This window comes from Macaca fascicularis, chromosome 7, assembly GCF_037993035.2.
Source record: "Macaca fascicularis isolate 582-1 chromosome 7, T2T-MFA8v1.1".
NCBI classification, from domain to species: Eukaryota; Metazoa; Chordata; class Mammalia; order Primates; family Cercopithecidae; genus Macaca; species Macaca fascicularis.
The window spans coordinates 51,258,242-51,281,446 of NC_088381.1; the positions used below are offsets into that span (position 1 = coordinate 51,258,242).

The following is a 23,205-nucleotide window of genomic DNA, read 5'->3' on the forward strand; positions in this document are numbered from 1 at the left end:
GACCCTGGTGTGCTTGGAAGGAGGGAGATGGGGTAGGAACTGTGAACTCCTCAGAGCACCCTGGAGGTGAAGCTGCTGGCATAGACTTTATGCAGGTGAGGGTGTGTGTATGGGCTGTGCAGAACACAGTGAAGCCCCCTCCACCAGGAAGCCCTCCCTGACTGACACAGGTCACTGAAACTCCCCTCTGGTTTACTGAACCCTGGATGTGTATTCTTGCAGCCTCTGGTTGATCCACCAAACTCAGGACTTTCCTAGAAATTTTCCAGCACAGTGAGGATGATGCAACAGAGGCCTTCCTCTGCAGGGGAAAGAAAGGGGACTCTCCACTAGACCATAATAATATCCTCAACATCATACCGGGGTGTTTTGCAGGCAGCATGCTGGGGACTTCTGTGGCCTTGCCTGGTGACAGGGAATGGGGCGTGATGCGCTGGGGCAGGCTTCCTGGGGATGCTTTCAGCCAAAGATGATCCCTGTCTGCCCTTGGCCCTGCTGAGAGGGTAAGTTGAGTCATGAGCAGAATTCAGCCAGTTATCAGATGGAAGGCTAAGGAAGCTTGGGGAAGGTTACTGAGGGGATACGGTAGGCTTGTTCTGTGGAGGGGAAATTCTTCAGTCTACAGAGTTCTTTTCTGGGGCTCCTTCATCTTTCCGTTTCTCTTCCAGCTCCCTTGTTTTGGGCCTCTTTTGTTTCCCCATTCCCCAACCCTGGGCCTTCCTGTTTGGAAAAGGGGTCAAATATCTTCACCCTGGAGGCGTCTGCCCCTTCCACACAGTTGGTGTTGTAACAGTGGAGCTCAGAGAGGCCGAAGCTGACCACATAGATGTCCAGCGCCAACAGTGGGATTTTGGGCCCTGTGGGGGACACAGAGAAACTCTCCAGGAGTGCGGCCCCTTGGCCTCTCCTCTGGGTGCCCGGTGGGCAGTGGGCCTGGGTGGCTCAGAATCCCGGCCAGGAGCACTGAAGGCCAACAGGCTCCCGCCCTGAGCCTTCTGAGCCAGGATTCCTTGTCTCCTCCCCAACCAGCAAGGAGTGCAGTGAGGGGCGGGGCCTGGAGTCTTGGGAGCTCCCTGGACAACAACATGCATTTAGCACAGCTCAGTCTCAGAGCCAGTAGGATACGTTTTCTTAAAAGAAAAAAAAAAACAAAACACGCCTAACATCTTGGCTTTCACTGAAGTGTTGGTATCTGCTTTGTACACTTTGGCCTTCTTGGCTTTTCACTGAGACACAAACACATGGATGCACACTCACTTCCACACACAAACCCACACCAAGCCAGACACACCCATACAAACACACACCAAGATGTACACACACACACACACACACACTCACACACAAATTAATGTACGTGGTTTCATACCCACATCCACACAAACACACAAAGTCAGGCACACACAGAAATACGCACCCTCACACCCACAAACTTGTACACACACACACACATATACACACCAACACACACAACCCTGGCTTGGACAAAGGCTTCCCCTTTTTCCTTGTTTGCAGTGGGAGTTTCCCACCTTCCATGAGATTCAATTTCTCGCCCTTCCCCCGCTAAAATCCTCCTGGCCCCATCATTTCTTGGGTCCTTTCCAGACAGTGCTGTGTCTTTAAGGAAGTTGAAGCTGCTAAAAGTGAGTGAGAGAGAGAGAAAACACAACCCAAAAAAATTTGGCATCTCTTCCCCCCTCAAGTTTCTGGTGTCACTTATGAAACACGGGTCCTGTTGCTGCAGAGCAGTTGTTTTGCTGGAAGGAGGGAGTGCGCGGGCTGCCCCGGGCTCCTCCCTGCCGCCTCCTCTCAGTGGATGGTCCCAGGCACCCTGTCTGGGGCAGGGAGGGCACGGGCCTGCACATTGAAGGTGGGGTGGGACCAGGCTGTTCCTCGCCCCAGCATCCAGGTCCTCCCTTGGGCGCCCGTGGCCCTGCAGACTCTCAGGGCTAAGGTCCCCTGTTGCCTTTTGGTCCCACCTTAGAAGAGGCTCCGCTTGACTAAGAGTAGCTTGAAGGTAAGCCAGTGGGGAGGAGGGCTCCAGGGCCAGCGGCGGGAAGGGGAGGCCTGTTGGACATAGGGGCTGGTTCTCTCTTGGTCCATCCCTGCTGCTCTGAGGTGCATGGGACAATCCTTAGCTTGGAGCCGTCCCGGGGGCATCTGCTGCTTCCACAACCCACAACTGAGGCCCCACAAATCCCAGCTGCGTTTGGGCTGAGCCCCTGGCCTCACCCCAGTCAGCTGAGAGGTCCTGGCGGGGGTTTATTTGGGCAGCTGCCTGGCTAAGTTTGAACAGAATAGGCCACGGGTGTGATTCCACAGAAAAGGCCTGGTGTCTGCTGCGGTCACGGCCGGAGGAGCAGGAGGGGGTGGGTGGAGTGGATGGGGGTGGTGTGCACTGCACAAGGGGCCTTGTCTGGGCCAGGGCAAAGCATACCTATGGGGGACTCCGGTGGGAGGGACTGCGGCCAGGATGTGGGAGGGCAGGGGGAGGTTCTGCAAAGTGCTGGGGGAGGGGGGTGGCTGGAAAACAGATTTCAAGTCATAAAGTCAGCTAGGAACAGGCCGAGGCAGGGAGAACTCTCCACTCGGAGGAGGAGCTGGGGTCCTCTTCCATCCTGTCTTCGTCCTGCCTGGCTGCGTGACCTCGGGCAAGTCTCTGCCCTTCTCTGGGCCTCAGTTTCTCCTTCTGTAGGATGGGGGCGGTGGGCTAGGTGGTGTTGGGCTTTAGCTGGGTTATGTGGGACAAGGGCATCCTGATGGGAAAGAGCTCTGGCTGGGCTTGTGGGAGGAATGAGTCCCTCTGGCGGGTTCTCAGGATCCCCTGGGTGACATGCCCTTCTCTGCAGGAGGCACCATGCAGGAGCTGCATCTGCTCTGGTGGGCGGTTCTCCTGGGCCTGGCACAGGCCTGCCCTGAGCCCTGCGACTGTGGGGAAAAGTATGGCTTCCAGATCGCCGACTGTGCCTACCGCGACCTGGAGGCCGTGCCGCCTGGCTTCCCGGCCAATGTGACTACACTGAGCCTGTCGGCCAACCGGCTGCCAGGCTTGCCAGAGGGTGCCTTCAGGGAGGTGCCCCTGCTGCAGTCGCTGTGGCTGGCACATAATGAGATCCGCACGGTGGCCGCCGGCGCCCTGGCCTCTCTGAGCCATCTCAAGAGCCTGGACCTCAGCCACAATCTCATCTCTGACTTTGCCTGGAGCGACCTGCACAACCTCAGTGCCCTCCAATTGCTCAAGATGGACAGCAACGAGCTGACCTTCATCCCCCGCGACGCCTTCCGCAGCCTCCGTGCTCTGCGCTCACTGCAACTCAACCACAACCGCTTGCACACATTGGCCGAGGGCACCTTCGCCCCGCTCACTGCGCTGTCCCACCTGCAGATCAACGACAACCCCTTTGACTGCACCTGCGGCATCGTGTGGCTCAAGACATGGGCCCTGGCCACGGCAGTGTCCATCCCGGAGCAGGACAACATCGCCTGCACCTCACCCCATGTGCTCAAGGGCACACCGCTGAGCCGCCTGCCACCACTGCCATGCTCGGCGCCCTCAGTGCAGCTTAGCTACCAACCCAGCCAGGATGGTGCCGAGCTGCGGCCTGGCTTCGTGCTGGCGCTGCACTGTGATGTGGATGGGCAGCCGGCCCCTCAGCTTCACTGGCACATCCAGATACCCAGCGGCATTGTGGAGATCACCAGCCCCAATGTGGGCACTGACGGGCGTGCCCTGCCCAGCACCCCTGCGGCGAGCTCACAGCCGCGTTTCCAGGCCTTTGCCAATGGCAGCCTGCTTATCCCCGACTTTGGCAAGCTAGAGGAAGGCACCTACAGCTGCCTGGCCACCAATGAGCTGGGCAGTGCTGAGAGCTCAGTGGATGTGGCACTGGCCACACCCGGCGAGGGTGGTGAGGACACACTAGGTCGCAGGTTCCATGGCAAAGCGGTTGAGGGAAAGGGCTGCTATACGGTTGACAATGAGGTGCAGCCATCAGGGCCAGAGGACAATGTGGTCATCATCTACCTCAGCCGTGCTGGGAACCCTGAGGCTGCAGTCGCAGAAGGGGTCCCTGGGCAGCTGCCCCCAGGCCTGCTCCTGCTGGGCCAAAGCCTCCTCCTCCACCTCTTCCTCACCTCCTTCTAGCCCCACCCCGACCAAGGCTGGGCTGAAGCAGCCCGAGGGCTTTCCTAACTCCTCCCCTTGCCCCTGCCAATGCCCCTTTAAGTGCTGCAGGGGTCTGGGTTTGGCAACTCCTGAGGCCTGCATGGGGGACTTCACGTTTTCCTACCTCTCCTTCTAATCTCTTCTAGAGCACCTGCTACCCCCAACTTCTAGACCTGCTCCAAACTAGTGACTAGGATAGAATTTGATCCCCTAACTCACTGTCTGCGGTGCTCATTGCTGCTAACAGCATTGCCCGTGCTCTCCTCTCAGGGGCAGCATGCTAACAGGGTGATGCCCTAATCCAACTGGGAGAAGCCTCAGTGGTGCAATTCCAGGCACTGTGACTGTCAAGCTGGCCAGGGCTAGGATTGGGGGAATGAAGCTGGGGTTTGGCTGGGGGGTGGTCTGAAGCAGACAGGGAATGGGAGAGGAGGATGGGATGTAGACAGTGGCTAGTATGGCTCTGAGGCTCCCCGGGGCCTGCTCAATCTCCTGCTCCTTGGTGTTTTCTGATGACTTGGGAGATTGGGAGTCCCTTTGTCCTCATCTGAGACTGAAATGTGGGGATCCAAGATGGCTTTCCGTCCTCTTACCCTTCCTCCCTCAGCCTGCACCCTCTATCCTGGAACCTGTCCTCCCTTTCTCCCCAACTATGCATCTGTTGCCTGCTCCTCTGCAAAGGCCAGCCAGCTTGGGAGCAGCAGAGAAATAAATAGCATTTCTGATGCCCCTCCATGTCTGCCTGGAATTTTGTCTGGATCTAGGAGCCCCTACTGGGAGATAGAATCAGGAGCTGAAGAGTCAGGGCAGCCAGCCTGCCTGCCCACAGTGGCAGGGGCCTCTGGGACCTCAACAGACTGTGGAGGCACAGGAGGGCTGACCCGGTGCTTGTGTCAGGGGCTGGGCCTTGCAGTGAGCTGAGCGCAGATAGTCCCTTCCTCCAAACCATCCCACAGGACAGGTGGGGGCAGAAGCCTGGGGTGGCTGGCTACCCTGAGCAGCGCCTGATGTCAGCAGTGGCTTCAAGAGAGGCATTTGGAAAGGCACAAGGAAATGGAGGTGCCTGGGTGGTAGTTCCTCTTCCCTGTCCTGCTCCTGGAAGAGATGTTAGGAATGAAGAGGAAAGAGGGGACAGGTGGGGCAAGATGGAGGAGACAGATGAGGAACAGGGGACACAAGACAGAGGAGAAAGCCCCAGAGAGACTGGGAACAAGAGAACATATTTGAGGGAGAAGCCAGGGGAAATGAATCGTACTTATCCTTCCCTGTGTGTGTGTGTGTGTGTGTGTGTGTGTGTGTGTGTGTGTGTGTCTGTGTGCGCGCATGCGCGCGCACGCGTACAGCAACCTTCAGCCTCTCCAGATGAGGAGCATAAGGATGAGGTCCTAACCTGGAGACTCTGCACAACCTCCTATCTGTGCCAGGTAGGAGATATGTCTTCCTACTGCCTCTATCCTATCCCTTTCAACATCGAGGATGCTGTGTGCAGAGACAATGGCCCAGAGGGAGAGGCTCTGTGGCCTCTGTCCAGGGCTCCCAGAACTGCTGAGCTCAGCAAAGTCGAGGCAGGAGGCTAAGGAGTCTGGGGTAGCAGCTGTGAGCTTTGGCTGCTGGCCAGCCCCCTTCCCTCCCTCCTGGTCCACATACAGCACCTCCCCCTGCCCACTCTCCCCTCATCCACTTGCAGCTCCTGCTGAGCTGATGTCACCAGCAGCATGTATCAAGAATGACTCCTAATCTAAAATAAAAGTTGAAAAAAAAATGACTCATGTCTGGTGGAAAACAGCAGGATGGAGCCAAATTCCATGTGCTGGGCCACCTTGGGTAAGTCATTGCCCTCGTCTGGGCTTCAGTTGCCTCAAAAACCAAATGATGTGGTAGGACTGGGTGCTGCCTCACGGTCCAATAGACTCTGATTGCCTAAGGCTTGATATTCCCAGCCTGACTTGGACATCCCTGGCTCCATTCCCAGCTGAGCAGCTTGGCTTCTTGGAGTAGGACCTGGACCTAAGACCTGGATCAGAGGCAGCACAGGGAATGGCTGTGCCTTGAGTGGACTAGCTACTCCCCTGCTTTAAGGTCTTCCACGGCCCCCACTGCCCTCCAGGTGAAGCCTGAATTCCCCACTTAGAGCCTCTCTGACCCGATCCTCCAACAAGCCCACCCTTTCTGCCTCTTCTTGGAACAGCTATTTAATTGTTCCCTTAATGCTCCATGGTGTGCCATCCTTTGCACCTTTGCTTACACTGTTCCCTCCACCCAGGCACCCTTTCCCTGTTCATTTGGCTAAATCAGTCTTTGAGAGTTGGCTCTGGCATCACCACCTCCAGAAAGCCTGCCTTCCTGGATGTTCCCCCATCCCCAAAGTGGACAGGGCCCCCTTCTCTGGGAACCTGGATTCTCCCCGCCGAGACCCTGTCAGTTGCTGAAACAAGGTCAGGAAGCCTCTTTCAATGGGCTGCGGTGGGATCGCAGCGTGCCCTCTTTGGCCTCCTCAGGACAACCTTGAAAGTGGGTTTCAGGTCCCTGACCCCACCCCTGGCTTTATAGGTATTTGAGGCTGTAGCAGGAACCTGGGCGTGGGGCAGGGGACTGTTGATCTCCACTAACTGTGCAGGCATTTCTCAAGGCCCTGCAGACCTAGATCTGTAGGGTAGCCACATCTTCCTACCTTCTGTAGCCCCCAACCCCTCAGTGGACCCAGGGCATCTTCCTTATTCATATACCCCACCCCCTTCTCCACCAAGCCCCCAGCAGGGAAAAGACCCTAGTCTGTCTCCACCCTCCTTTCCCCTCCGTATTCTCATTCTATTCCCATCAGGACAGCCCACGCTCTGTCCCCCCATGTGACACGCCCCCTCCTACCTCCACACCTGGAGTCACACTGCTTCACCAGCATTCCTGAAGTCACTTCTCCTCCCCAGATCCTGCCCTTTCTTCAAGACCCAGAACAAGTCCCACTTCCAAAGCCAGCATCCACATGGCTCAGGGGTGGCATCACAGGGTCCCCAGTCTCTTTGCCACCCAAAGGGATGCAGCTCTGGGTTCTCTCTGCCTTCCACCCAGTGTCTGGCCAGCATGTGACCAGAACCCCTCAAGCCCCATCCCCATCAATGCACAGTGTGGATGTACTGACAGCGTAGGCGGGGTTTTCCCTGCATACCCCTCCCGCTATGAGGACAGTTTCTCAGGAACAAGTTTATTGCAGGGAACACACTAACCTCTTTCATAATAGCCAAAGGCATAAAAACTACAAAAATATCTGGCTCTCAAGTGTGGGCAGCTTGGTGTGGGACCTGGTCTGAGTCGTGACTTGGGCTGCCCTTCAGGCCAGCAGCCTGGGAGCCTTCCAGCCACTCCCCAGAGAGGTCCGTGGAGCTGAGGGGGTGAGGAAGTGCCTCGGCTGCTTCCACAGCATGAAGGCCAAGGCTGAGGTGGAGCTGAACTGGAGTGGTTCCAGAGAAGGCTTCATCGAGGCCCTTCAAGGCTGGTGGCAAAGCCAGGGTAGGGAGAGGCCTGGATGTGGCCGCCCTGGCTCGACTGGCTCCTGGACCAAGGCCCTAACCCGTCAGTTTCTTTCTTCAAAACCCCTGCTGGCTCTCCCATGGCCAGGTGGGCGGAGCAGAGCTCTCCTGAGGCTCCCAGTGCACACAGACCTCCACCCAACCATGGTGATCCAGAGGACCTGCCAGCTGCATGGCTGGGGTGATGCTGGGAGAGCCGGGGAGGGAGGAGGATGGTAGGCAGGAACTTGCCTCAACACAGATGGGCAGGTAGGCTGGCCTTCCCTGCCCTCAGGACTGGGCACCATTGGCACCCAACAGGGCCGTCTTGCGGAAGACCTGCAGGGTTGGGTTGTGCAGCAGCGTGTAGGCCAGACCCCAGCGAGCCCTGCAGCGGCTGGCCCTGGGCCTTGCTCCCTTGGCCATGGAGTCCTTTGTCTGTAACAGCTGCATCCCTGAGAGAGACGGACTTTCTGTGAGTCACTCAACAAACACCCAGCCAAGCCTCCCTGGCCCTCAGACCTGAGCAGAGAGCCTGAAAATCCCAGGCGTAGTGCAGGTGGTGAGGCTTAGGATGTCCCCTGCAGGCAGCACATGGAAGTGGGGTGTGAGGTCTGTGGATGGACTGAAAGCTGGGTGGGACAAGGGTCTGGAGCTGGCTTAGTGTCCCCTCCCTATACATACTTCTGGGCAGAAACAAAGGAAGAGGTCATACTCCCTGCCCCAAGGGAGAAGTGGGGGCAATGAGGGAGCCCCTTAGCAAGACAGCTGTTTCATTCTCTCTTTGTGTACACATATGGTGTGTGTATGTGTGTGTTCATATCATGGAAAAAATTACCCTGAGATCAGACCAGGAGGGGTGACCAAAGGCAGCCAAAGAAGAGAGGAAGTGAGAATTTTCCTGGCGCTCACTCTGTGTGCTGGGGAGGGGCACGCATCCTTCCTGGGAGAAGCTGGGTAGGCTCTATTCCCCCATTCCCAGTGGGAGGGCGCACCTTCGTCTTCCTCCCCTGGTCTGAGGCTGTCCTTGGGGGCCACCATGGTCCTGGGTAGGAGGCTCCGCGCTTGCAGGAGCAGGAAGCAGAAGGCTGTCATGGCTGGATGTGACTGGCTGACCTCAATCTTCAAGAAGTTTCGGTACGTGTAGTAGCCTAGGGTGGGGTGGCGGATGGCAATGCTGGGGGAGTAGGGGCCGGACTAGAGGCATCCAGACACCCCCTAACACACACACAGGGAGTGCGCGTGCACACCCTGCATCCAAGCATGTAGACACACCAGGCATCGTGGCACATCTGCTGCATGGGCACATGTGGACCTGCTAGAACACCCCACATCCACTGCACATGCTGCAGGGCCACACAAGGCACAGTGCAGGCACACACAGGTGGCATCTGCAGCTACAGACATCGGTGTGAACTGATCAGCTGGCACAGGCCTGGGGCAGGAAAGATGGCTTCCTCACTGCTTGGGTAGTCTGAGCAACCCTCCAGCCCTGCCCAGTGACCTTACCGGGATCGAGAGTGGCGGCTCTCGGTGGCAGCAGGCTGAGGTCCATCTGGCCAAGGTGGATGGCATTGTAGAGGGCAGAGAGGAGCACTCGCCAGGTGGCCACCATGGCACCCACCAGCACATTGAGGGGAAAGAGAAGAAAGGTGGCTGCATAGAGCACTCGCCTAGGGTGGGAGAAGAAAGCTGAGGCAGGCCGTCCCCCAGAGCCCCCTCCCCAGGGTCAGTGTCAGACCTGGATGCCCAGAACTGCTGTGTATTTACTGAGCACCTACCATTTACTGCTGTGTCTCCTGTGCACCCCACCCTGGGCAAGGCCTTTTCTCTTTCAACCCACCACCCTGGGAGACGGGAAACTGAGGCCCAGAGAGATTGGGTGACTTAGCCAAGGCTGTCAGCTATTTACTGGCAGAGCTAGGCTTTAATTCTGGGTCCATCTAAGTCTTTCTATGACCCTGATGCCTCCCACCTCCCTTTTCTGGGTCCCCTGTCTGCTAATTCCAAATTCCCCCGGGAACCAAGTTTCTCCCACAGCCTTGTCATCTGACAGGGAACTCCCTTGCTACAAAGTGGAGAGGGGCATAGTTTTGAGGAAACAGAGGATCCAGGGGAGAGCAGTACCAATTCCCAAAGCAAGAAAGGTTCCCGGGGGTACTTCCAGCCCCATGCCGGGTATGTAGAGAGGTACTTTGGAGTGGGCTGAGCCACTGTTCCTTTTCTGTATGGGTAAGGCAAGCTCTTTCTACTATCTTCTGGGCTTCTTGATAGAGAGAGGGGATAGACGGCAGTGGAGGGAGGACACAAAAAGAGAGAGACGCTGAAGAAAAGGCTGAGGGCCTGAAGGAGCCACAAGCCCAGGTGCCACCTCACCGGTTGGTCAGCTGTGGGTGTCCATCATGAGTCTCCAGGAAGACCCAGTGGGCTGCCATGTTCTGCAGGGTCACAGCCAGGGCCAAAGTCAGCCAGAAGGGCCTGCCAGTGGGGTGGGGAGGTGGTCACTGTTAGCGGACCTCTAAGGAGGCCCCGAGCCCTCCATGTGTTGCTTCACTCACCACGAGGACTCCAGGGAACGGAAGAGCAGGAGGTTCCTGCCATGGAGCACAGGCATGAGCACCAGGAAGGCCAGGGCCGTGGTTCCCAGGAAGAAGATGATTTGCTGCACCAGGAGCCCTGCCAGGGGCGGGAGTGGCAGGGGGACAGATAACAGGTTCTATGAAAGCTGCCCCCCCGCCACCCCCAGAACCAAGGGCTTTGGAATTGGGCAGCCCTGGTTTTAGATCTCTGCTCTGCCTCTGCCCAGCTATGCTGCCTTGAACAAGTCACTTTACCTCTCTGAGCCTCAGTTTCTTCCTCTGTAAAATGGGGATAATAGTCCCTACCTCAGAGGCTGTTGTAAGGATCCGATGAGGTAATGTCTGTGGAAACTCTTAAAATCACAAAGTACTTTGCAAATGTTATTTCCCTCCAGTTTCTCCTGAGTTTGAGTTACTGGGGAATAAGACTACATTTTAAACTGATGTTTGCATTCCTTCAAGCCAGAGCCTGTCATACGGTAGGTGCCCAAGGACTGTCTATTGAAATAATTTGGCCAACTGATTAGAGAATGATGCCTACAAAAAGGCCTGGAGGCATAAGGGCTACCAAGAAGAGATGCTATGACTTTTGTCCTCGTAATTCCTCCACTCCTTTACCATCCTTCTCCTCCCTCAAGGAGGTGAGAATGGAAGGAAATGGAGAGAGAGATACAAGGCCCTTGGATGTGCAACCCTGGCCACAGCCCCTCACCATTCAGAGTGCTTTTCTCACCGCAGGACCCAAGGGGAGAGTCAGAAACTTGGGGCTGGTAGGGGTCCTGGAAGGTTATCTGGTCCAACTCTCTCAGGGCAGGACCCCCTTTGCAGACCCCAACAATATCCATGGAACTCCGCTTGCATACCCTCAGTGACAGGGGTCTCATCACCTTTGTAGGTAGCCAACTGTGGCACAGCCCTTTCTTAAGCTGGAGTGCAGTGGCACGATCTCGGCTCACTGCAACCTCCACCTCCTGGGTTCAAGTGATTCTCCTGCCTCATCCCCTCAAGTAGCTGGAACTACAGGTGTGCATCACCACACCCGGCTAATTTTCGTGGTTTTAGTAGAGACGGGGTCTCACCATGTTGGCCAGGCTGGTCTCCATCTCCTGCCCTTGTGATCCTCCTGCCTCGCCCTCCCAAAGTGCTGGGATTACAGGTGTGAGCCACTGCACCCAGTCAGGAATGTATCATTTTGAATTTGACACCTCCAGACCTGAGTCCACCCCCCATGAGAACATCTGATGGCACCCAGAGTTCACCTCCATGTGGAGGGTACCCACTCAATTTCCTGAGGGCTCCTGTACCCCCATCCTGAGTAAGCTTCTTAAGGGCAGGGAAGGCAGGGGGGTCCCTCCTCTTGCTGTCGCCCCAGAGCATTCCCAGACAAACCCTGAGGGCAGTACTTGCTGAGCACTCTTCTCTTCAACTGGGGCCAGTGTCTGAGGTGAGGCCCAGGCCAAGGCTGGGTGTGACGGGCAAGGGAGGCTCACCAAGGCAGATAAAGGCTGTCTGGTAGGCACTGAAGCTCATCCAACAGAATATGGCTTGGCGGGAGGGGTGGGGACTCCGATGCAAGGGACTCAAGTCCAGGGCAGCTCCTCGGTACAGAGCTCGAAGGTTGGTCCTGGGGTGGGAGCCAGGGAGGCAGAGACCTCAGGAAGCAACACTCTCCTCCTAAATCCTCTTCTGGGCCAGCAACTGTCCAAACTCCCAACAGAATTTCAACCCACAGCCATCAGCAGGGAGTCCCAGAACTGTGGGAGCCAGGAGGAGGCCACTAACCCAAGATATCTGGAAGAGGTGATACCTGGGCAGTCTTAAAGAGTGAACGAGAAAGACAAAACCAGGCAGAAGGCTCAACCCGAGCCAAGTCAGAAAAGTGAGAAACAACAGTGAGAATGGGAGTGACACACAGCACACCACCTGGTAAAGAGGCAAGGCAAGCACAGGCTGGGGAGCCTTGAATGCCAGGAGAAGGAGGGGTGACCTGTGGAGAAAGACCCCTGGGAGGAGCTCTGAGGCCTGGCAAGTGTACAGGACACATGGGCCAGTTCTCTGACATGGGTAAGTGCTCAGGCTGCCCCTTCCACCTGCCCTGGGCCTTCAGTGCTCCTCACCACTCACCACTGCAGGGCAAGTGAGGCAGCATGGCGAGACCCGCGCCACCTCTCCAGAGCACTATGCCCCCAGGCCACCCCTCATCTATGCTCTCACATGGCAGGGCCACCCCAACCTCTGCTCCCATCCACACAGTCCTCACCTCCTATCTCTTCCATTCCCGGGCAGTACAGCTTCCCCAGGCCGCCTTCCCTCTCATCCAGCCCATCCGGGGGCCCCTACTCAGGGGGCAAGCTCCACCAGCTGCCCTGAGTTGGTGGTGCCCTATGTCCCTCATACTCACAGACATTTCCCCAACCAGACAGGAAGTCCCAAGTGCAGGACCCGGCCCCACCTTCTCCCTCCACTGCAGCACAGCCACACTCAGGTGGGCTCCCTGACAGCCTAGGCTGGCAGAGCCCTTCCCTACCTCCAGCCCCAGGGCCTCCCTGCAGACCCACAGGACTCCCACTCCTTCCCCACCTCTGCACTGGGTGAGCCGGAGTCTGCCACTCACCTGTGTGTCACCAGTGAGCGCATCAGGACCAGGAAGGTGAGTAAGCAGGATAAGACCAAGGCCGAGATGTAGCACACTGGTGGGCAGAGAGGGAACAAAGTGAGAGGTCAGGGCCTGGAGTCTTCTGGGGGCCTCGGAACCCCTGCCAGAGTGGTGCCTTGTGGGGAGTTCCCCCTGCCCCACAATGAACTCTGCGTGGAGGCCTCTTGGCCCTATCCCCAGTTCTCAGATCCAGTAAGCCAATGACTTCGGCCACCCCATTCTTCCCAGTGATATATAGTAGCCAAGAGATGAAACCAGCTGTGAGTCTGCAGACCTGGTCCTCACCCTGCTGTTGCTGCTTCCATTGCTGTGGGACCTCCATCCAACCTGGCATCTGCCTCCAGCTTCACTGTTTCTTGGCCATGTGGCCTTCAGGAGGGCACTCCATCTCCCCCAGGCCCCCATTTGCTCGTGAATATACTGCTGGGCACACTGTTATGCTGTACAGCTCCCAGGATAAGTGAGCCATAAGGCCCCATCCATGTCTGCACTAGCGGTCTTTGTTCAGCGCATAGAGGGTGTGAGTCTACATCGGTGTGGCCTGAGTCCATCAGAATAAGGGAGGCGGACGCTGTCACCCAGCTCCCTCACCCCTTCCCTGGCCATGCACACAATGAGTGCGTGCATGATGGTGTGCCATGAATGAGCCTGGATGTTTAAGAATATCAGGGGTGCGGGCTGTGACTCTCCCACCTTACATCCACATCCAGCCTTGCTCTGAACTGTCACGGCAACCCCATGAGGTTAGACAGAAGAACTGTTCCACTGGGCTGAAGAGGAAGCTGAGGCTCAGACAGAGGGCTTCGCCCAGCCAGCCATGCCGCTAGAAATGATAGAGTGAGGTGTGCAAGCAGATCCAGAATGAGCCTGAGATGCCTGCACCCTGATCTCATCAATCAGCCCAGGGAAGTGTTCCTGGTGCCCATGTCACCACCAGAATCTCAAGCACAGGGAAAGCAAACACAGAAAAGGTGAGTGCTAATTCCACAGAGCCACAGGGATTAGAGCGGTGGGTCTCCGCACTGACATCGCCTTTAGGATCACCTGGAGCTGCTAAAACTCGCCCATGGCCCAGCCTGCACCCAAACCAGTCAAATCAGAATTTCTGTGGGTGGGACCCAGCCTTAGCCTGTGAAAGCAACACTGGTGATTCAGTGTGCAGTCAGGGCTGACAGCCACTGCTCTGGAGACTTTTCAAAGGCAGAGCCTTCATGATTTCTTTCCATCAGCAATGAATTGAAATCAACCAGCCAATATTCATTGGGTGCCTGCTACAGTGGCGCTCAAACTTTGCTTGCATGAGAATCACTGGAACTGTAATCCTGGCACTTTGGAAGGCTGAGGCAGTGGATCATCTGAGGTCAGGAGTTCGAGACCAGCCTGACCAATATGGTACTAAAAATACAAAATTAGCCGGGCCTGGTGGCGGGCACCTGTAATCCCAGCTACTCGTGAGGCTGAGATGGGAGAATCACTTGAACCCAGGAGGCGGAGGTTGCAGTGAGCTGAGATCGTGCCACTGCACTCCAGCCTGGGAGACAGAGTGAGACTCCATTTCAAAAAAAAAAAAAAAAAATTAGCTGGGACTGGTGGTATGTGCCTGTAATCCCAGCTACTCAGGAGGCTGAGACATGAGAATTGCTTGAACCCAGGAGGTGGAGGTTGCAGTGAGCCAAGATTGCGCCACTGTACTCCAGCCTGGGCGACAGAGCACGACTCCATCTCAAAAAAACAAAAACAAAAACAAAAAACACACACACACACAAACAAATCACTGGGAGGGCTGTTCAATCATAGAGGCTGGGCCCCACTCTGAGAGTTTCCGATTCAGTAGGTCTGGCACAGGGTTTGAGCATCGGGAATGTTAAAATCACCGGGTGCTTCCCAGATTCAGCCAGGACTAAAAATGATGCTACAGACACCTAGGCCCTTCTGCCGGTCCCTAGCTCCCTCCTCCAGGGCCCTGGCAAGGACACTTTTCTCAGAAGCAAGGTTGGGAGAAAGCACTGCGAATGCATAGCTCCAGCCTCTGTGGTCCCCCTTCTGGAGCCAGCTGGGCTGCAGCAAGGGCACATTCTGGACCGTTTGCTGCCAGGAGGTGAACAGCCCGCCTGCTGAGCCTGGCCTGGTGAGTGTACAGGCTAACACAGCGGTGAAAGTTAGCAGCCCCCTTGGCCACAGGCCTGGCCTTTGATCTCCATCCATATACCTCCTACCTGTCTCTCCCTCCATTGGTTCCCAACTTGGGCGCCCCCAAACCCCAGCACTCACACAATCTTCCTGCTCTTTGCCACCTCTGGGATCCTGTGCCTGCCTTCTTCTGGGCCCTGCTTTGGGGGATAGATCTGTCTTCCCTCATGTGATTGAGGGCCTCAAGGGCAAGTGTTCCTTTTTCACTCCAGCACTCATTTTGCAGGTGGGGAAATTGAGGTCAGGAGAGGTAAAGCACTTTGCCCAAGGTCACTTAGCTTGTAAGTGATGGAACAGAGATTATAATCTGGTTTGCCTGACTCAGCCTCAGCTCTCTGTGAGTGATGCCAGGCTTATGGTCCAAGCGCTGGGTGGCAGTCCTAAAGAAGCTCTGAGCGCAGAAGACATTAGCTCCCTAGCCAAAGGGCAGACCAAGGGACACTGGAGCCCAGGTTGTGGGGTGGCTTTGGGGCCTGATGGCGGGCGCCTATAATCCCAGCTACTGGGAGGCTGAGATGGGAGAATTGTTTGAACCCATATCTCTAATCCTCTTGGGCTGCAGTATTCCTCATCTGCAAATTTAGAGAGTAAATGCTGCTCTGTTTGGCCCAAGAAGATCCAAAGTGGGAGCCTTTGAGCTTGGAAACTGCAATATGCAATTAAAAATATAAGTCGTGATGAGTGGAAGCAGAATCCTTTGCCCTGGACGTGTCTCTTCTTGCCTTCGATCCTCAATGCCCTGCTCTGTGAGCTGGGATCAATGATGCTGACCTACAGGGTCACTGTGAGCAAGGGTCTGAGGTTGGTTGTGGACTGACCTGGACCATGTCTGCACCTGCCTATGACTCAGGTTGCAACCAGCTCGAAAAATCTCCCAGAAGTCATTTTCAGCTCACCCAGAACTTGTCACCTGTCCAGTTTGTGGGCCTCAGCAGCAGTTCCAGGGCAGCCTCTAGTATGGGAACTGAGGTGCTCAGGGAGATGGTGGAGGTGGTCAGGGAAGGAAGCGGTCACTCTGTGCACCTCTGCCCACTCCCCTGCCCCCCCAAGACCAGCACGCCCAGGTCTGTGGGATAAGGATGATGTTAATGGTCGGGTACAGCTGCGGAGCAGCCACCTCCACCTGCAATGCTGGCAGCCCATGCTCTGACCATCACGTTACTCCTCAGAAGCCGGGGGCCTGTCCGTCCCAGCCTGGGGCCCCCAAGTCAGCAGAAGGTGCATGCCTCCTGAGTCCTGAGCACGGGGCTTTGTCCCAAGGTGATGGAGAGAGCCCCCACCTAGTCTTCAGGAGCCCTGCGTTCTCTTGGCTGCACTCTGCCCTGCTGGATGGCCTCAGGCAAATCCCTCCCCATGTGTCAAGTGGGGACACTTCTCAGTCCCCTCCACAGGGCTGTTGGGAGTGCCCAGGAGGCAGAGTAAGTAGGTGGCTACAGGAGGCATCAGACCGCAGAAGCGAAGACCGGGATGGTTCCCTGCTTCAGGAGCTCATTGTCAGAGGAGGGAAGGAGAAAGGAGATGGCCCCAAAAGACAGGGAGTTGGGAAGAGAAAGCCTGCGCCCTGCCCAACACGAGCCCCCTGCCATGAGGATTCACTCAGAAATCCTCACCGTCCCCCATCACTGTCTCCTCCCTCCTTCCCCACCTCATCTCACCCAGCCCATGGCCTTCCTCATCTCCATTCCTGGAGAGTTGGTCAGAGACACTGGGGGTGGTGGGGGAAGGTGCCACAGAAGCAGGCAAGGGGCAGGAGCTGCTGAGATGTCCCTTCAGGTTTCATGGAAGCTCAGAACTGGAAGCGCCAACTGCCTCAATTTGGAGATGAGGCAGTTGAGACCCAGAGAGGGAAAGGAATGTGCCCACGGGCCCCCAGTGTGTCCATGGCCGACTAGGGCATAGACCTTGGGTCTCCCCATTTTCATTCCCCACTGCAGCCCTCAGGGGCTCCCTGGAGGCCTCACCTTCCAGAGCCCACAGATGGTGCTTCACCAGCTCCACCACCTCCTGCTTGTCCTCTGAGAGCACGATCCCAAAGCCGGCCAGCATATAGGAGACATCCGTGGTGACCCCCGCCCTCACCTTCTGGATGGTGGGTACCACGCCCACCAGCAGCAGCAGGGCCACCTGGAAGAGTCCCACAGTGAGGGCCCCATCCCAGGAAAGGGTTTTCTGTACTAACAGGGGAGACTTTGGGGAAGAAACTGGCAGCACACAGGCTCCAGCCACATGCCCATTGCCCATCAGTGTTCTTATCTGCTCCTTAGAGCAGGGTCCTCATGCCTCTAAATGAGGACATTACAGACAGGTGCAATTATAGCCTAATAGGCCAAAGGCATGCCTTCAAGCACCATAACTACATACAGTCGGCCCTGCATATCTGTGGGTTCCACATCCATGACCAACCAATTCAATCAAGCACAGATCAAAAATATTTGGGGAAAAACCCTCAATAAAAAATAATAATGCAATACAAATAATACAAATAAAAAATAATACAGTAGGACAACTTTTTGGGTTTGTTTGTTTTGTTTTTTTTGAGACAGAGTCTTGCTCTATCGCCAGGCTGGAATGCAGTGGTGCAATCTCGGCTCACTGCAACCTCCACCTCCCGGGTTCAAGCGATTCTCCTGCCTCAGCCCCCCGAGTAGCTGGGACTACAGGCCCAACACCACATCCAGCTAATTTTTGTATTTTTAGTAGAGACAGGGTTTCACCACATTGGCCAGGATGGTCTCAATCTCTTGACCTCGTGATCCGCCCGCCTCAGCCTCCCAAAGTGCTAGGATTACAGGTGTGAGCCACTGCGCCCAGCCGTGGGACAACTATTTACATAGCACTTATGTTCGGTATTGTAAGTAATCTAGAGATAACGAGGTATACTGGAGAATGTGTGTAGGCTACGTGCAAATACTACACCATCGTATATCAGAAATTTGAGCCTTTGGATTTTGGAATGGAGGGGTGTCCTGGAACCAATCCACCTCAGATACTGAGGGATGACTGTGTCTGCACCTCTATTTACCCATCATCTATCTATCTAAACTTTGGAATGTAAAATTTCCAGTTTTTCTATGTTGTGAAAGTAAATGAGTGCAGGAATTAAAGCTGGACAGACTTGGATTCAAACTTAGGCTACGCTGAGATATCAGCTGTGTAGAAACTTGGCCAAGTCAAACTTGGCCAAGTCAAATTCACCTCTCCGAGCTTCCATTCTCCCCATCTGTAAAGTGGGGAATAATTGTAACTGTCTCCTAGGATCTGAATTGTTGTTGTTTGTTTTTTCTTTTTTTCTTTTTTCTTTTTTTGGAGGTGGTGAGGCAGAGTTTATCAAACATGTTATCTCGCTAAATCTTCCCAATTACTCAAAGAGGAAAATTACTCTATTTCCTCCTTTTTACAGATGAGCTAACAGGTTCAGAGAGGTTAAATAACTTGCCCAAGGCCACACAGGAGGTAAATAGTGGAGCTAGGATTTAAATTTGTGTTTATGTGGCTTCCAAAATTAATGCTCCGAGTCACTTTGTGAGTTCAAGAGTGAACACCCCCACCCTTCTGGGTAGGCCAGAATTCCCAAGATGGCCTGCAGCACCTGGTCGGGGTTCTGGATGGGGCACCTAGAGAGCTGGGTTGGGCCGGAGCTACTCCAGGCTTGGGGGTTGAGGGCAGGGCTCCACAGGCAGATGGCAGTACAGGGTGCAGGACATACCTGGTAAATGGCCGTCCCTGTCAGTGTGGCTGAAAGCACCAGCTTCAGCGGAAGACGGAATCCTGTAGTCCTCAAAGGAAGGAGTGTGGTGAACAGCACCACTCAGGCCCGGGAGCCCTCTTCCCTCCCAAGGGGCCCAGGAAAAGGGCCACAGGACTCTGAATGACCAAGGCCAGGCCAGGGTCTTCCCCCTGTCCCAAGCTGGTAGTTGTCCCTGTTGATGACAAGGATTCCAGGGAGCAGGAGCCAGTTCTCCACTGAAGCCATTCTGTGCAAGGGAGGGTAACACCCCCTGTCACGCTCGGTCTCAGCTCCCAACCCCATACCTGGCTGTGGAGTGTAGATGCAGTGTCTCAAGCAGACCCGGGCCCAGGACAGGAAGCCATGCTTGGAGGTGTGGGAGCTGCAGAAAGACCCAAGCAGGTGTGGGGTCCTCAGCGGAAGCCCCTTCCCTGAGGGCCAGCCCCAGAGGCTGGTCATTCTGCCCCTCTGCCCCTGCCATGCTGCCCGGTGCCAGCTTCCCAAGCACGGCTTCTAACCAGCCTGATCCACTGGCCCACAGAGGGTGTGTCGGAGACCCCACCTGCTTCCCAGCTTCTTCCTGCAAAGGAGGTTCCTCAGATATTCCTCAGAGTAGCTGCTCTGCAGCCCCTGTGGAGACAGACAATTGAACAAGCAGATGAGACCTGCCTCGACCCATTCGTGGGTCCCTGGCTCAGGGAACTAGAGTGTTCACCAAGCAGGTGCTCCATAAAAACCTCTTGGCCATGGCTGTGGTGGTGAGTGCGGAGGGGGCTGACCTGTGGGTTTGAGGTCCATGCCCTCCAAAGCTTCCCTTTTCTCTCTCACAAACACAAGGCCAGTTTCCTGTCAAAGAACCATCAATGCCAGGAAGTTCTTCCTAAGATCTGTCTCCAACTCTCACCTGCTTTGCTCAGTCACATCTCATCACTGTTTCTGCCCACCCCTAGCCCTCTGGCCTCTGGTAGCTGAAACTGGGGCAAAGGGAAGCTGTGTCCCACGGGCACATCCCAGGCCAGGACACAGGAGGGGGTCATTCCAGGTCAGACTCCCTCAGGCTTCTCCTCCTGCTACTACGCAAGGGAGATCACAAGGGTGACCAGATTTGTCTAAGCCACATTCCAGGCCTTAAGCTGCCTGTGAAGTGGCAGAGGTCCATGGGAAGATGGGGCGAGCCCCTGCCCTGAATCACTGGGAGAACATAGGCGATTGTCACTTGTTGCCATGACAACCCTGGGATCCAGGGCAGGAGTGGGTCAGCTCAAAGCTGATGGGGGTCCTTTGAGACTTAAACCTCTTTGACCAAAGTCCAAAGAGGATTTTGCACCTCTCAAGCCTGGGAGGAAAGGCTGGCAATGAAGAGAGGGGTGGGGTGGTGGAAACCCTGGAAGGGAAGGTAAAGGGGCATGCCTCGGGCACCACGTGGCCCTGGGGGGCCGCTCCCTCTTCAGAGCCAGATGTAAACAGGAGAGGACACGGGCTTCCTCGAGGAGTGTGAGCCTCAGCAGGCAGGAGCTACAAGTGTTCAGAACTCGCTGCCTGCCACGTGGGAGCCGAGCCTGGAGTCTGTGGGCCTTCTTGGACCAGAGTAGCCCAAAATGGACCCAGGGCTCTCCATCCTGCCTAGGGATCTCACTCATTCTCTGGATTCAGTCTGACCTTGCCGAGTTAACACCCAGTCCCAGCCCCTCTGCTGAGCTCCACACTTTGAGCAACACACACTTAGGACCACACGTTGTCCCAGAAGCACCTGCTTCTCCCTCCACCTTCCCTGGGCCAGCAGCTGGCATCACCACCTACCTGCTGGTTGCCCAGGTGCCTCCCATCAAGCCTCTCCTTCCCCTGCCCTGTCTAAAGAGAAGCCAAGCCCTTTGGCCTCTATGTCCTAAGCCTTTCTCCTAAGTCTGTCCTTCTTTCCCCTTTGAGGGCCTCTGCAGAGCTCTCCTCTTCCTCCTCTCTCACCAGAAAGAAGTACTGGACCGCCCCTGCACCCGCAGTCCCAACACCCGCAGCACGCTTCACATTGCACTGTAGGTATTTGGTGCTGCATCTGTCTCCCCACCACACTGGGAGCTCCTGGAGATCAGACACAAGTCCATCAGCTCCAAGTCCACAGCACTGAGCCCAGGGCCTGATATGGTAAGTCCTTAGAAGGCTTTTCATTAAGATCGAAGTATCTTCTAAGAATTCTCTCTTACCATGATGCATTCATCCATCCGTCCTTCCTTCCATACACCTTTCCTTTGACCCATCCACCCATCCATCCATCCATTCATTCATCTATTCAAAACTTCAAAAATATTTGCTGAGTACGTATTAAGGGCTAAGGCCTACCCAGTGCTGCAAATACAGTGAACAAAACAGATACAAAACCATCTCTTCCCCTTTATTCATGCTCTTTCCTGTGCCTACAATGTCTGCTCCTTTTTCTCTCCTCACTCTAGATCTCCCTGTCCTTCAGGCCCTTGCTAAAGTCTACCCCCTCTAGGAAGCCCTCCCAGCCGTCTCCTTTATCTGAAATTATTCAACCACATTCAACCTAGAGTTGATTCATAATGCAGTTCTGCCCTGGGTGCTTCCTGAATCATCTCAGTATGTGCAGAACTCGGATTAGGCGCAAGGCTCCAGGCCGTCTCTCCAGCCGGATCTCAGTGTTTCACAGACAGAGCGATGACTCTCCTGGCTTCTGACTCAGTTCTGCCTTGTTAAGTCCCTACTATTCATACAACCCAGTGCCGCGGGTATCCTGGGTGCCAGTCAAGGGCCAGCCCAGCCTTTGCCTGGGGAGGCAGGACTAAGCAGTCTCAGCAAACATTTTCTGAGCATCTGTTCTGTGCTGGGCCCTACACTAAGCACGGCCATGTATCTGGGACCACAGATATGGGAGAGTAGGGCTGTCTTGGGTGCTGAGGAAAAGCTTACCCCAGGCCTGCCCCTTTACCTTGGAGCCTGCTCCTGTCCTACGACTGAAGCTTCTCACCAGCTGCACAGGGTACCAAAGGCTCAGGAATCCGAGGCCCAGCAAGAGAGGCAGGGAGGCCAGCAGGGAATAGTACTTGTAGATCTGGACAGACAAACACCCAGACAGACTACCTTCCACCTTCTTCCCCCAGCCAAGAACCAGAATCCATTGCCCTTCCCACCTCACACTGGGCCCTGAGGATGGTCTGGGGGGCCATGGGAAGGCTTCAGCTCTATGGTTCCCAACCCGCCACCCAGCACAAACCTGCCCACTTCCCCTTCTTGAGCCCTGCAGAGATGCTCACCCCTCCCCCATGCTCCTGGACCCCCACAGGCCTGAGAGGAGCCAAGAGGAGGAGATAACTTGATTCCCTCCTGCCCCCCACACCCACCTCAACCAGGACTGGAATAAGGCCTCGAAAGGACACCTCTTTCTGTTTCTGTGTTCCCGGAGCATTAGGAACAGTTCTGAAAATCACGCAAAAGCCTGACTTTGCCTACATATAGTTTTCAACCTAAGCATCAGGAAAGTCTATGCCCTACTTCCCAGGGCTGAGGACTTCCTGGGGGTGGGCCTTTTGTATACTCATTCATTTATTTGTGGGTTCAATATACTTTTATTGAGAGCTTAGTATGTGCCAGGTTCTAGGTGGCAAAAAAGAGCCACCAAGTCCCCCCTCTCAAAGCAACCTCTTAGTCTTCACCTCCACCCTGAGGGACTGGTGTTATCAGCTCCATGGACGGATGTAAAAACAGTCTCAGAAAGGTGGCACTGTTTCCCCAAGGCACTGGGTACCACCTGGCATCATTTTGTTTGTGTATCGTGTCTCCCCTTCTGAAATGACAGCTCTTGGGAGGCTAGGGACTGTGTCTGTCTTGTTCACAGCTGTAGTCCAGTGCCTGGAAATGTCCCTGGTACAGAGTATGTGCTTCAAATATGTTGTTGAATGAATGGGTGAGCTAATGAATGAGGTGGTGAAGCTGGATTCACACTCAGGTTGTCTGGCTCTAAAGCCTATACCATCACTCTTTGGGTTCTAGACTGGACAGCTTCACAACTCCAGCCAGCAGCCAGTGAGCAAGGTCCTGAGGTTCTGGAATTCTCCTCTTGTCCCTCTAAGACCATCCCTGACTTCACGTTTGCCGGCCTCCATCACACTTCACTTCCATTCCCTCTCCAGCCTGACCAAAGGGAAGCTGGGGAATCACTAACACAGGCGTTGGGGGTGGGGGCCATTTCAGGCTTTCTCTTCCCCCTACTCTGCCCACTTTCCCTTCTCTGCCCCATCCTAGACTTAAAGCTCCTGAGGGCTGGGCCCAGCCGCCTTGTTCCCTGCCTCTCCCACAGAGCAGTCAAGCTTGGAAGGGGCATGTGTTTGAAGGCATGGAATCCCATGCACAATGGAAGGCTGCAGGGCGGCCCC

At 55.5% G+C, this 23,205-nt stretch overlaps 2 protein-coding genes across 10 annotated transcripts in view; one reads left to right on the forward strand and one right to left on the reverse strand.

The window, feature by feature from the left end:
* The first annotated feature begins 1,747 nt into the window (after positions 1–1,747).
* On the forward strand, positions 1,748–4,900 carry ISLR (immunoglobulin superfamily containing leucine rich repeat). 2 transcript variants are annotated; one of them, XM_073996339.1, is made up of 2 exons: positions 1,748–2,017; positions 2,850–4,900. In XM_073996339.1, exon 2 carries the CDS (start codon positions 2,858–2,860, stop codon positions 4,142–4,144), a length of 1,287 nt encoding a protein of 428 aa, XP_073852440.1. In that variant the 5' UTR covers positions 1,748–2,017; positions 2,850–2,857; the 3' UTR covers positions 4,145–4,900. The 2 variants fall into 2 exon arrangements, with proteins under 2 accessions (XP_073852440.1, XP_065404250.1); XM_065548178.1 differs by lacking the exon at positions 1,748–2,017 and adding an exon at positions 2,533–2,651.
* A 2,448-nt stretch (positions 4,901–7,348) lies between these two features.
* STRA6 (signaling receptor and transporter of retinol STRA6) overlaps positions 7,349–23,205 on the reverse strand; it is a 32,945-nt gene continuing 17,088 nt past the window's right edge. For 6 of the 8 annotated variants that reach the window (XM_005560059.4, XM_065548174.1, XM_065548173.1 and 3 more), the window contains exons 7-18: positions 21,762–21,884; positions 19,383–19,450; positions 19,126–19,202; positions 18,800–18,861; positions 17,055–17,217; positions 12,862–12,937; positions 11,738–11,871; positions 10,227–10,344; positions 10,045–10,146; positions 9,178–9,341; positions 8,664–8,819; positions 7,349–8,123 (exon numbers count right to left, since the gene is read on the reverse strand). In XM_005560059.4, the coding sequence (XP_005560116.3) occupies positions 7,960–8,123; positions 8,664–8,819; positions 9,178–9,341; positions 10,045–10,146; positions 10,227–10,344; positions 11,738–11,871; positions 12,862–12,937; positions 17,055–17,217; positions 18,800–18,861; positions 19,126–19,202; positions 19,383–19,450; positions 21,762–21,884 (1,407 nt within the window). In that variant the 3' untranslated portion in view covers positions 7,349–7,959. The remainder of the gene's footprint in view (positions 8,124–8,663; positions 8,820–9,177; positions 9,342–10,044; positions 10,147–10,226; positions 10,345–11,737; positions 11,872–12,861; positions 12,938–17,054; positions 17,218–18,799; positions 18,862–19,125; positions 19,203–19,382; positions 19,451–21,761; positions 21,885–23,205) is intronic. The other 2 variants (XM_073996338.1, XM_065548172.1) reach the window with 1 other exon arrangement.

What these genes read in the sequence shown, in the direction of transcription:
- ISLR (XM_073996339.1), top strand. Translation starts at nt 2,858, where the DNA reads ATGCAGGAGCTGCATCTGCTCTGGTGGGCGGTTCTCCTGGGCCTGGCA.